General features: G+C 37.6%; 1 protein-coding gene across 3 annotated transcripts in view; it reads right to left on the minus strand.

Moving 5' to 3' along the window:
• Positions 1 to 1462: 1462 nt before the first annotated feature.
• Positions 1463 to 14569, minus strand: part of LOC131307116 (lysine-specific demethylase JMJ27) — a 31761-nt gene continuing 18654 nt past the window's right edge. The window contains exons 6-14 of one of the 3 annotated variants that reach the window (XM_058333534.1): positions 6537 to 7317; positions 5730 to 6059; positions 5358 to 5606; positions 4402 to 5217; positions 4249 to 4321; positions 4085 to 4170; positions 3330 to 3449; positions 2173 to 2240; positions 1463 to 1940 (exon numbers count right to left, since the gene is read on the minus strand). In XM_058333534.1, coding sequence (XP_058189517.1) covers positions 1937 to 1940; positions 2173 to 2240; positions 3330 to 3449; positions 4085 to 4170; positions 4249 to 4321; positions 4402 to 5217; positions 5358 to 5606; positions 5730 to 6059; positions 6537 to 7317 — 2527 coding nt within the window. In that variant the 3' untranslated portion in view covers positions 1463 to 1936. Of the gene's footprint in view, positions 1944 to 2172; positions 2241 to 3329; positions 3450 to 4084; positions 4171 to 4248; positions 4322 to 4401; positions 5218 to 5357; positions 5607 to 5729; positions 6060 to 6536; positions 7318 to 14569 lie in introns of all 3 variants that reach the window. The other 2 variants (XM_058333538.1, XM_058333529.1) reach the window with 2 other exon arrangements.

Raw genomic sequence — 14569 nt, forward strand, 5'->3', positions numbered from 1 at the left:
CACTGAGACCCTTAAAATCACGTTCTGATCACTTTGAGCGGCTCAGATCATCGAAATTCAATTGGGAAGGGGAGTCTCGCATTTTAATAAAATGAGGGATCCCTCACCGGAACCTAACTCTCTCTCTCTCTCTCTCTCTCTCTCTCTCTCTCTCTCTCTCTCTCTCTCTCTCTCTCTCTCTCTCTCTCTATATATATATATATATATATATAATCTGTCTCCCGTAAGGACCACCTCATTTTAATAAAATGCGGACCTCCCTTTCCCGATTGAATTTCGATGATCCAAGCCGCTCAATGTGTTCAGAACGTGATTTTAAAGGTACTTGCGAGAAATCAGCAAAAAAATGACCAGGAAGGGCTTCATCCGAGCAGTTTTTGTTTGTTTTTTATTGAACGGTTCAAACAAAAACTGCTCGGATGAAGCCCTTCCCTGTCATTTTTTTTGCCGATTTCTTGAAATCATCCTTAAAATCACGTTTTGAGCACATTGAGCAGCTCGGATTATCGAAATTCGATCGGAAAATGAGAGAAATGAGGAGGTCTGCATTTTAACTAAAATTAAGACTCCTTCATTTGAGACTCACTGTGTGTGTGTGTGTATATATATATATATATATATATATATATTGGTGACTATACTTTGAGACCAATGTGCTCCGCTAGAACTAATGAATAGGACGAGTTTTTTTTAACTTTCAAGCAGAGCCATCAAGCCACACAAAGATAAGTTCCGGGTCCAATTGAGCAACTGAAAGACAAATGAAGTAGCTAATCACTTTTTTTCTCCCTAGCTTTCTAGGTTGAAGATTCAATAATCCAAAAAATCAAGTAAATGAAATTAATTGGCGATAATCACAAGGGAGTTTTTGGACCAATTGGTTTGTCTTTATTTAATTATTTTTTTTTTTTGCATTTGATAGTTTTGCGTCGAATTTTTGTGAATTATTAATTCTTTTCGGCAAGAAAAATCAGAAAAGTACAAAATTATAATCAAATTATAATTTTTTTAATAAGACAACAACAACAGAACCCTTCTAATCCCCAATCATTGGGGATATGGGCGGGGGATGATCGGAGACAGACCTAACCTTTGGCAATATGGACAAAGCTACTGCTCTCAAAATACCACTAAAATGGTGGCTCCCCTATACCTGTTTTGCTGCGGAATCATGACCCAAAATCAAAGCCAAGTGACATCAATTTATTTTTTTTGAGTAAAGACAAAAATAAGTCAAAAAGTCAAGTCTAATAAATTATGAGTTTCGATCATAATTTTTACTTTTTCGATTCCTCTCGTTGAGACAAATCAATAATCTATAAAAATTTGATGCAAAACTAACAAATGCGAATTTTTTTTATAAAGACTTTTGACTTACTGGTCCAAATTTCAATGTACAAAGCTATCTTCTGCATGAGGTTGACTTCACCGAAACATAGAACAGAAATCTCCTAACCACACAGGAACAATGAACCATTTGCCTCTTTTTATTCAAGAATGGACAATGATTTCATCACAAGAGTTGGAATTACAGAAATTATTAACATATTTCCATGCACTATTAACTTAGCTTTTGGTTGATGATGACTAAATTTCGTCTACATCGATCGATCATATAGAAAACTCTTTTCAATTTGAAAAAACTGAGCTTTGCAAACCTGACTTACAGCAACTATAGCTTAGAAGTATTGCTGACACATTTCTACAATGCACTTCCCGCTCCGAGTATGTTCTGACTTCACATGTTCTCTCTTTGTAACATGAATTTTGAAGCAATATGGATTTATTCTTTTCCTGAAACAGAACAAATTAATCTCTGTTTGGTGTTGCACAAAGCCTGCAATATGCACACCCTCTCATTTTCCTACCTTCTGCTAAACAATAAGCTGCTTCCCTCCTTGGAGTAATAGTTGCACCTTCCAAGAAGTTTACACAGTTACCTACCGAAAAAAATAAATTAGTAACGCTTATGTACTCATATTGGAATACAGATAAATTTAACAGTTGCTGAGTGTAGGCAAATAAAAGTAAGTGTATAAAAGAAAGGTTCCATCATCCTTAAAATGAATTAGAAACATTTGTGTGTGATGTGACTTCAGTAATATGTTCTTATGGAATATGGTCTGACGTTTTGGCAGTATAATCGAACTCAGAATTATAAATGGAACTTACCCATTTGACATAAGACTTTTGGCTTCTCTTACAGCTGCACTTACGGCATAAAGTGTCATCTTTTTAACCTGTAAAGGGAGAGACTTCAGCAAAGGCTAAGAAATATTTACAGAGAAACTACACAACATCCACAGCTGACAGCTTCTCCCTGATCATAATTTCTAAATTAGATTTCCTTTGAAGTCTGCACAAAAGTGCAAATCTTTAAAAGCTTCCGTACAACCGGAACATGCCGACAAATTTTCACACATACATTGCACAACAGCTTCACGTATTGTTTGTTAAGCTTACATGACTTATTCGATCATGTGACACCAACAGCAAAGAAAGCTCACTAGAAATTGACAAAGTAGGCAGAAGGCAAGCAGGAGAAGAAGGTCCTTGGAAAGTAGATGCACAAGCATGGTTGCAACTGTATTCCAAGAGATGGCAAATTCACATAAAGGGAAGGCCTACAAGTAATTATCTTTTTGTTCACTAAAAGTCTAGCGAAATATACATCACAGATTAGTTTCCTTTGAACATGTTAAAGATATATGATTGACTGGGAAACATTGTATTTTAAAATGTCATTTACCGTCTAAGCTGAGCTTTCTACGTTTCTTTTCACCACCATTGTTTAACTCACTCAGTTGAAACATCTAAACACCATGATAATACGAAATTACGTAACCACAAATGTCAGCTTCTTAATTTCCACATACAAGTAGTCTCTTTCATTACTAAACTTGAAGCACAAAAGATCAAGAAATTCAACTCTACTTGCTGTTTAAACTCTAACCTCAATGTTTACCAACAATAGGACAGAAGGGATACGTGTAAAAGAATAAGTTGACATTCTCATTTGATAAGAACACATTATCCGTTGAATGATGGAAGATATGACACTGGTTGTTTCCTACAGAATAGAGGAATAATAAACTTCCCAGGGTTACAATCTACAGAATTACACCACCACTTGATGACCATTTCTTGAAGTACCACGGAAAAATTGTCATCAACCAATAATTTCAAAATGGGCAAGACCCCACGGCAAGCAAAATTATGTTGATAAGCTTCTTATATAAATGTGGACAACTATTCTTTACATCCTAGGATAATTTAATCAGTTCCCATTGGGAACAATAAAGTGAAAGCGCTTTAAGAAAGAATTGTACCTCCAGCTTATCTTCCTTGGCTCTATGGTTCTTTGGAAGCAAACGAAACTCTTCTGTTAACCGAACGCATTCTTCAACATTTTCAGGGGATACAAAGTCAAGGGCCACCTTAATGCAGGACTGGAGTGACAAAATTGAATTGAGTCAACAACCAGGAAATGAACATGTAGATAGAAGATGCCTTATATAACTTCAAGGATTAACATTAGGGATCAGCCATTGATCCCAAAAAATAAACAGATGCTCAGAGGTAAAAGAAACCAGAAATAGTGTAGATAATAAAATCAGCAAACCATACAAGTCTAAGAATCCAAACCTATGTTACCAAGAAGGCGGATCATTCTAGAAATGAGAATGGGTTACCCCATCTGGCCTAAATTCCCAAACGACAGTGGTAGGATACCAGGATTTTATAGCTTACAATCCTAGAATGTTCTTAATTCAAGAGAAAAACATCCAATTAGATAGAATATTGTTTGTCTAATAAGTCGTGTAAAAAACATTTCTAGAAGCATTATGAACTTCCAACCTCTCATCTCTAAGATAAAATATTGGGATTCGCTTTGGATTGTTAAATTCACCGTTTTGGAAGCTAGACGTACCACATTTCAGATTGTGCTCTTCATAACCTAATTTGCTAGAGAATTAGCATTCTATTGTAACATAGTCTATACAGACATCTAATAGCTAGTATACCAAAATTATTTTCTTCTCTTAATAAAACAGAGTTGGGATTGTGGGGTTGGGTTAACTACCTGTCTATTTCTCACTTGATGAGGACACCCGGCTGGAATGAAAACGGCCTCACCAAGATGTTGCTCAAATGTCCAAGGTTCAATATCTGCCATAAAGCAGTGCACATTATTGTATGGCACATGTCTTGCTACCTATAACACTGGCCTAGAGAAGAGTTCCTTACTGAATTCCTCTTTCAGTTGTTTCAAATGCCTTTCATTCAGAAAGAGGGTCTGATCATGAATAGGATGAACAACCTGAAAGCACATTAGGAAAAACTTAATTCTCTTGGTCCAAAATCCAAATAAAGTACAATAAACAACCAGCTTATACTCACAGAATTTAGAGGAAGGTTATCTCTGTGGCGAAATTCTTTTTTGTGCTTTTGCAAGTATTCAATTAACTTCGGAACATCCTGCCGACGGAATATGTGCCAAACAGCACCTCCATGAGCAACCTCTGACTCGTCATTACTTTCGAGGAAACCGTCAATTTCCTCAGGGTTTGACTTTCTAGACCCTGAATCACTAATTCCATTATCGCCTCCAAAAGAAATCCCTGGAGCATCTTTCCCACTGGTATGCTTCTTTGCCACACCGTCGCTGGTAGTATGAATTGCTTCTTGATAGGAGATATCTCCCTGATGTGCAAGTTTGGTCCCAGATTCGAGTCCATTAGCACAATGCAACTCTTCAGCGTTAGAAAAAGCCGAGCTCAGACCAGCCTCATCTTGGCAGTGACTTTTCTGTTCGGCTTCATATTCCTCCGGTTTTGTTGACTTGCAGCACATGCTTTCAGTCAACGATGAATCCAAGTCCACAGAGTAGATGCCTTCATCAAGGTGATCTTTTCCTGAGAGGCATTCAACTCCTTTCATACTCACATCCATGGATTCTTTTACCCCAGAATGATCTAATGTCCTTGATTTATAATCTAGAAAACAAGAGGTCTCATCATCTTTGTCAGCTTTATTGCATGTTAAAGAGTTTTCCTTCAGTTCAGTTGTCTGTTTACCCAATTGAAGTATCCCACAATCTGTATTCTCTACATTCGAATCAGATTCAAAGTTTCCATTGCATCTTGAGGAGTTGGCTTCGTTTTCCAAGGGATTTTCGTGGTCAGAAATCTGAATCTGAATCTGAATCTTAGTCTTCTGCATATCAAGAAACAGCAGATTGTCAGTACTGTTTTCCCTGTATTAAGGAAAAGCAGGAGATGGGGAAATAGAATATTCAAGGCAACTATTGCACCTACATAAAAGAGAGTACAAAGGTCAAATCAACCAATCTGTACCTTAATGTCTTCTCTTTCTATTATTGGGCTATCGTCTGCAATAATATCCCCACTGTCTGCATATTCAGAATCCATTTTCTGAGGAACATAATTGTTTTTCAGTGGTTGTCTTCTAAATCCATCCTCCTTATCTTTTACAAAATAGAGTTTACATGCGTCTTCCACTGCATGTTCCTTATGCATTGTTTTTATGCTGTCACGTTGCCAAGGTGAAATCTTCACCTTAGCTGTGTGAGTCAGTAAATTCACCTGAGCCCAAAATAGTTGATAAATAGCCAATATACAGCAAAAAACCACTAACAACAGTCTAAATTGAACTTATCCAACATCCTGAAGCAATATAACTAACAACTATTGAGGGAGAAAACGCACCGCATCAGACATATCACAATGGAGCTTTGTAACTGAATCACCTCTTCCAAGTTCTTCAGAAAACCCATACGCAATATATGTCTTGGGTCCCAAGTCAGGTTTCAGCATTTGATCAGGAAGCTTTGTGGCAAGGTTGAGAAGACCTGATTTCGGGTCTGTATAGTCACTGTAAGGAAGTGCTGCAATAAACTCAGCACCATGCCTGGGCAAGCGCTCTTCAAACGAAGTTGAGGAAGGCCAATCCTTCAGCTTCAATATCTCTGGCCACCCTCCCTTATGCATGCGACCCTCCAAGTAGCCCTTGAAGAATTGGCGTATATTAATCTCAACCTACAGAAGCAAGGAGAATTCAAAATTAAAAACCTTAATTTCTGTTCCTAACATTGAACAAACTTACCAAGAAGGACTCTGATCTTAGAACGGTAATACTGTAGTCAATATAGGTGGAAATCTTTACATAAGCTGCTAGAAGTAGTGGTTATAGTGGTTAAGTGATACATTGTGTTTTTCATGGTGATATGAAGGAAAGAAAGAACATAAAAATGAAACACAGTCCACATTTCTTGCCACTGACAGGACAATGTTGGGCATTTTAAATGCTCGGGACTCCAGATTCCTTTTATCAGCAAAAACATGGCCATCTAGATTCCTTTACATGAGTGAGAGAAAACCCATAGACAATCCATTAATATGCTTTTATTAGTGAGAATGACAATGGAAAGTTCAACAAGCAAATGGTAATTGTACCACCAATGTTGCCGATCAAAAAAATTTGTACCACCAATGTTTTGACATAAAATGGCTGACCTCATGCCAATCCAAGCAATCAAGGGCTTTTACACTTCTTGTTTCCTCTTTGACCTTTCCCTCGGCACTTGTTTCTCTGAAAGCCCTCCACATAACCATTGGTTCCCAACTGAGACCAGATGTCTTGTCAAGAACATTTCTGACAATCACAGGCTCACCTCTTATCCAGTGACACTGGAAATGCTCAATTTCATGATCTCCCACTTCTATGGCATTTGGACAGTACAAGAAATTATCTTGAGTGCCGTCCCTGAAAGATGCCTGCCTGACTGTAGAATCGATTTTGTTGTCCCTTTTAGAAATTTTTGAGCGGCACAAAGAACACCCTTGAGAAAAATCAGCATCCACCACCTGAAAATTGCTGGTAAGATCGTCAGCATTCTCAATCAACTTTATTACCCAGTTAGCTTTGAAATTGCGTCTCAGCTCCAAATTTGCAGTTCCACAACCTCCACGCTCTTTCGGAGGGCATGCAATGCTACCATCAGAATCAGGCATCCAATCAGGAAACTGGAAGGCCACATCAGTTTCATTATTGGCAGCAGACTCCATTTGACTCTCCCTCCCATATATTTTTCTTTGTGCTATAGTTCCACCCTCCCCAACTGTAATTTGACCCTGATTTCTACCTACATATTTTTCGTGGGATGTTTCTGCTTCCGTACCTCCAGGTTGGCCACCTTCTCTTAGTTCACGACAACAAGTAAGGCACAGATCATAAGAACAACCAGGGTTGGCGCAGCTTCTATAAAAATCAACAATGGATGTACGGCAATTGTCACTGTCAAACAAGGATACAAGCAAGTTAACAACTTGCCAACAAAAGTGAACATGTAGACTGACGCATCAGTAGTTCCAGGAACATAATCAAAAGAAATCAGATACAGCAAGCTACCAAATAACCAAAACGCACTATATCTCGACACAAAATTTATCCATCTACTAGATGGGTCCCTCCGACTGTCCGGCGATGTGCTGGAAAAGGCCACGAAGGTATGTTGACATTCATCAACACAAGGAAAGGTCACTCGGATGCATCATCACATTCATAATTTAGGGCTCACAGTCTTGTTTACATCAATTCTTGTTTTTTGCTAATAATAACAAACTTTTGTCCCACCCATTTTGGTCTTTTGAAACACACAGTAACCATAAGACAGAGGAAGAGATGGGAAAAGTAGATATCAAGACTATTTTCTCAGACAAACGAGATAAAGGAGTGGTCCCCTTACCCACAACCTCCAAACAACCCACAATCTTCTCTAGTATTCATTATGGAGTTGAAAAAGGTGTTAGAGCTTGCTCCACATAGGTTAATTACCACTCCCTCCATCCCATTTTGTTTGCTCTTTAAGGGATTCCAACTTGTTATGGAGTCCTCTTAAAGTTGTTGAGATTTCCATAATTACCCTTCAAAAAGAAATGCAAACCCATGCACTTGAGTCAAATCAAACTTTTCATGGGGTAAAATTGGAAGGCTGCTTTGTTTTGGTTGCTACTTTCGGAAATGAAGCAAACATTTTGGGATGGGCCAAAATGGAAAGATGAGCAGACAAAGTGGGACAGAGGGAGAACTTCCTAAACTAGTATATGAGTCTTGACGGCCTCTCCACTCATTGCCAATTCATTTTGATTTGGATGCTTTAACATGATATCAGAACTAAACTTTCAGAGACTTTTGGACAAAACTAGCTTGATTGATTGAACATCCTTTATGCCTCAACTTCACCATGTTTTGTTGTGATCCCTTTGTTCTAAGAAGCAGGGACACTTAAAAGATGGCGACGGATTTGTGTTTGACACATGTTAGACACCAGAACTCCATGGATACTCGACGCATGTCCAATTCTTTTTCTACTTTCATAATTAGAAAAAAATCTTAATGTGAACGTGTGCTAGACATTTTTGTGAAATGTGTCCGACACTTGGCATCTATGATTAGGAAATAAATACGTGATTGACACTTCTAAGACACTTGCTACTAAACCAAACCAAATTGAGCCTTAAGTTCCAATCAATTGTTGTCCACTATATCAATTTGTTTTCTCCATTGATATCTGTTGAGAGCGTCGCATTTCATCATATCCAACAAACCAAGATCCTTACGTACTATTGCCTCTGAAGTCAACTTTGGTTTACACCTCCCCTTAGCTGCATCTACCAATAATCTACAATAGACATGTCCAAATTACCTTAATCTATTTTCTCTCATCTTATCTTCTAGCAGGGCTACTCTTATCATTCCGCGAAGGTTTTCATGTTTAATTCTATCTCACTAAGTCTTACCACATATCCATTGCAATATTCTCATTTCAACTACATTTATTTTACTCGTATTTGTTTTTTAGTAGCCCAACAATCCATGTATAACATGGTTGGCCTTATAGCACAACAATAGAATTTTCCTCCAACTACGTGGGTATCATGCAGTTGTACAATATTCCCAAGGCACACTCCGCCACTAGGTCCATCCGACTTGTACTCTATATGTTACATCATCCACAATCTCTCTATCCTTACTAACAATGAGTGATGCAGCGCAGCCTCCTTTTACGAAACTATTTGCAAGAAGATATCACGAACTTGCTTATGTTAAAGATTCTCTCTTTGAAACAAAAAGACAAATAGGTACGAACAAGAGGTACTCCCTCTATGAACACATGATATGAGATAAATCTCGATTTTCTTAATTCAATAAACAACTCAATTTATAGTAGAGCATTACTAAATTACTAAAAAGAAAATAAAACGTATGAAATAAAATCAATCCTAATTCTTCTTGACCAAGCATCCTACAAAATAGGAATGCTAGTTCAAAACAAACTAGGAAACTAAATACTTCTTAGAACACTTATTCCTAAAATTGAAACTCCCTAACAAAATTACTAAAATCAAAATAAGGAAAACTAGAGAAAGCTATTTATTAAATTATTTCAATTTCCATTCTGCATCATTCTCCCCATCTTGAATAAACTCATCCTCGAGTTTATATAGTCGAATTCGTCGAATCTTGTCCGCGTTAATCTTGTACTTTAAATTAATTTTTCCGAACCCAAACTGTAAAGAAGAGTCTTGAAAAATAAAAGTAACAATTGCCTTCCCAATGTTCTCCAAGTACGCAACCCAAATATTCTTCTTCACAGCAACTCCAATATATTCCCAAAAAGGATCCACGTATTGATTATTCCAACCAATTTCACCACCTTCAAGCATAGTAACAACTTTTGTTTTGCAATATTTTTTGATTTTTTCCTTTAGTAATTTTCTCCACCGGTTCTTCGTCAAAAACTGGTGGCTTACTCCAATCCACTAGTGGATCTGGAATAATATTTGATGTAAATGGCCACTCAATGGTAGCTTCATTCACCATTGTCCTCCCCCTCAACTGAAGATTACCGGCTAAAGGTTTGGTGATAGAAACATCATCTGACACCTCCTCCTCTTTCGAAAACCGAGGTTGAACCAGACGACAATGAGGCGAGTTTGCAACTTCTAGAGCCTCAAGACATTGCACGACCGTCTCAAGTACCGCTCTTAGCCACTAAAACACTTCTTCCATTCGAGCATCTCGAGCAACCTCATCTCACTCATAGACTTCATCATCATAAACTGTACGACCTCCTCTTCCACCTTGACCTCCAACACGTCTTTCGGCCATAGTCAGGATTGGAACGAGAGCTCTGATACCAACTGATGCAGCGCAGCCTCCTTTTACGAAACTATTTGCAAAAAGGGATCACGAACTCGCTTATGTTAAAGATTCTCTCTTTGAAACATAAACACAAATAGGTGTGAACAAGAGATACTCCCTCTATGAACACACGATATGAGATAAATCTCAATTTTCTTAATTCAATAAACAACTCATTTGCCCTAAGGCTTACATCTCAATTTATAGTAGAGCATTACTAAAATACTAAAAAGGAAATAAAATGTATGAAATAAAATCAATCCTAATTCTTCTTGACCAAGCATCCTACAAAATAGGAATGCTAGTTCAAAACAAACTAGGAAACTAAATACTTCTTAGAACACTTATTCCTAAAATTGAAACTCCCTAACAAAATTACTAAAATCAAAATAAGGAAAACTAGAGAAAGCTATTTATTAAATTATTTCAATTTCCATTCTGCATCAATGAGCCAAGATACTTAAAATGCTCGTTCGTTGGAAATTATTGATTTTGGAGGGTCACTCAGTTAACACCAGCACTTTAACTACCACTAAACTTGCATTCCATGAACTCTGATTAACTATATAAGTGAGTCTAAATTTTTGATCGTAATGCTTTTTCCAATCTAATTTAGTATTATGCAGTTTTATCTCCTAAGACAATTTCATCTACAAGCAACATAAGGATAGCATCCTTAATACGTCTAGTTAATTCATCCACAAAACAACACGAGGGGGTAAGCGCTCAAAGCGAACCCTTGTTGCCCTCCTACTGAGATTGGGAATTTGCTTGTCCCTAATGGAGATATAATAGCCGTGATACCACCTTCGTACATGTCCTTAATCAAATCAAAATACAGTAGTACCCTTTAATCGCACCCTTTCTCTCCAAGACTCAGCATATAACTAGTGGCGCAATGAAAGGTAAAGATGGATTAGCCCAAGATTTGATAGTAAAAAACTTATTTATATGGCTGCAGCAGAGAGAAGTATTTTCTGAAATTGTATTCTTGGGAACTTGCCATCTTTAACTTTCGCGTTTCATACCATGTCAGAATTTTTGGGGCAGCGGAAGCAAATAATAAAAATAAAAGCAACAAAGATGTTTTTGTAGATTTAGGGCAGAGTTCTACGGAGCTCCTAACACCTAGAACTTTACCAGAGAACCTGGCTAATAAAGAATATGATATGAATTGATGATGCCTCTCATTATTGTAAACAATAACATATGATGTCCTTTTATAGGACTATATAGATGAATCAATAGTCCCTAGAGGACTTTACATATTCCAATGTGTTAATACTTACTATTGTAATGTATCTTACGATAGATACATGTACCCCAAGCTTCAGGAAACTTATGGATTGCAATTTCCAACATCCCCTGGCCTTATTCATAATTATCTCAACCTTTGACTTTGTCGTGATTTGTTGGATTGTGTCCCACATCGCCTGGACATGCCCCCTCTATGCTTGTTAAAGGCCCTAGCTTCCCTCTCCTTAATACTTGGGTTTTAAGGAGACTTTATGGGCTGAGCTTTTCTAACATGGTATCAAAGCTTTGGTTGCGCCTTTTCCATGGTGGACCGTTGTCTGGTTGCCATGCTTTGTGGGCCAGGAGGGTGTGTTGGATTGTGTCCCACATCGCCTGGACATGCCCCCTCTATGCTTGTTAAAGGCCCTAGCTTTCATCTCCTTAATACCTGTGTTTTAAGGAGACTTTAGGGGCTGAGCTTTTCTAACATGATTTTTGCAATATCATCCTTGAGAGCCTTGTTCTCTTGCAGTCCTCCTTCCGCCAACGCGAAGTCTGCTTGATCGAAATAATGATAATACAACATCTTGTCGTAAAGGATGAAAACTTCAACCTCAATCTACAGAATTCTTCAAGTACTCAATTGCATTTTTACCAACGTCTTGCTCAGCCTCAATTTTCTTTGTGCATAGAAGTGTAAAGTTTGATTTTTCCTCTTTCAACAACATTGTCTAGATTTTCAACACTTGCCTGAAACCTTTCCCACCTCAAAATCTAGAGAATTCAAGTACTCAATTGCATTTTTAGCAACATGTTGCTTAGCCTCAATTTTCTTTGTGCATAGAAGTGTAAAGTTTGATTTTTCCTATTTCAACAGCATTGTCTAGATTTTCAACACTAGCCTGAAACCTTTCCCCTGCAATCTGGTAGGATTCACAAATTGATAGCGCCATGTGGATTTTGTCCACAACCTCATTTAAGAGATTCTTGAACGTAATTTTGATAACGGTTATCGCATTTTTGTTCTCCATGGTCCTGCAAAACAATTGAATTCTTAGTAACTTTTCAATTTGGTTGCGGCCAATTTTCTGCGGGAGATTGGCTCCTTTTCTGGGATGTCATTTGACAAAACCATTTTTCATTTTGGAGAAGTGCATGCAGGCATCCCAACATGCTCATTGCCTTTCCGGCTTTCCTTTCTTGTTTTGTTTGAAAACTTTGATAGCAAAATGCTACTAAAAATACAATTAAGTACTTGAAGAATTCTCTAGATTTGGAAGTTGAAGATTTCAACCTTCACGACAAGGAGTTGTATCGTCATTATTTAGAACAAGCAGACTTCACGTTGGTTGACGCATTGCAAGAGAACAAAGCTTTCAAGGATAATATTGCAAAAATCACAGCGAAAAAGGTTGAGAAAATTATTAATTAAGGGGGGTGTTAAAAATTGCAATCCATAATTTTCCTACAAATTAGGGGTACATGTATCTTTAGTAAGATGCATGAAAATAGTAAGTATTAACACATTGAAATATGAAAAGTCCTCGAGGAACTAGAGATCTTAAGTTGCAGGAATCGCCCATCTTGAAGGCGCTCCCACACGAGAAATGCGATTCCCAACTTCTCACTTAGAAACGCGACGGAATTGCGCTCCTAAAGGAGATGGGATCACGACGAAGATGGAGATGGGAGCACGTTCCACTTGAGACGGGATCGTGCTCCTAAGGGAGATGGGAGCACCACGAAGATGGAGAGAGAAGATGAACAGTGAAACTTAGATCTGCCATTATCGTTTCACCTTGTTCCCCTATTTTTTCTATTTTGCAGAGAGAGAAATAGAGAGAGGCCGGGGGGGGGGGGGGGGACCTATGCACTTTACCGTAACTTTTCATCTCAGTTAATGTGATAAGAAGGCTGTAGACATTAACAACAGTTGTAGGCATTAAACACAACCTTTTGACTTTTCAACTTCATATATCAGTCTTAAATTACCTAAATATTTTAAATCTATTTGAGTGTAGCATAAATAACCTAAAAAAGATGAGTGAGGAAATTTGAATTCCTGTATTAACTACTGCCAATTGAATTACAAAAAAAATAACAATATCAAAAATTTTAATGTTTATTCTATGTATTAATGTTCCAAGCTATGATGCACAGACACGGACACCGATATGGACACGGGAACACGGGAATTCTAAAAAAATGGGGACACGGACACGGACACGGCGGGGGACATGCCACGTATATATATATTTATTTATTTAAGTAATAATAGTTTGACCTCCGAAAATTTGTAAAAATTACAGTTTGACCCATGAATTTTTTTTAAAAATTATTATGACTAAAAAATTACAGTTTGTCTCCCGTCGTGTCCCCATCGGTGTCCCCCTTAAAATTAAAATTAAATTATTGGACGCACCACGTGGCGTGTCGGACACGTGTCCCCGTGTCCGGACACTGCGACACTTCGACCTCTAGAGGTGTCAGTACCTCATAGGTTCTAAGTTAACTAGTCCCTCCGTCCCATTTTCATTGTCCATAATTCCTTTTGTGTCCCCGTGTCCGGACACTGCGACACTTCGACCTCTAGAGGTGTCAGTACCTCATAGGTTCTAAGTTAACTAGTCCCTCCGTCCCATTTTCATTGTCCATAATTCCTTTTGTCTCTTTTGTGTCTATGGCCTATATCTTTCAATTGATAATGTTTTTTTATGATTTCGACAACTTTGTATTATAAACAAATTAAAATCTATCAAATAAGATCCATGTTGTATATTTTTCGACATCCACATTGAAAGACATAAACAATAGACACAAAAGAGACAAAAGGAATAATGGATAATGAAATGGGACAGAGGGAGTACTATTCCTATTTTGACCATATTTTAATGCTTTAGAAGTATATAAAGTATATTAGAATATATAGACATAGATGCTTCCAACCTTGGGAGCTTCTAGGTACCTCCACTACCGCTTTGTGCAACTAAGCTAGAGATTCATCTATGTAGTCCTATAAAAGGACATCATATGTTATTGTTTACAATTTATGAGAAGTATCATCAATTCATATCATATTCTTTACTAGCAAGGTTCTTTGGTAAAG

Source organism: Rhododendron vialii, chromosome 1a (assembly GCF_030253575.1).
Source record: "Rhododendron vialii isolate Sample 1 chromosome 1a, ASM3025357v1".
Lineage (NCBI taxonomy): Eukaryota > Viridiplantae > Streptophyta > Magnoliopsida > Ericales > Ericaceae > Rhododendron > Rhododendron vialii.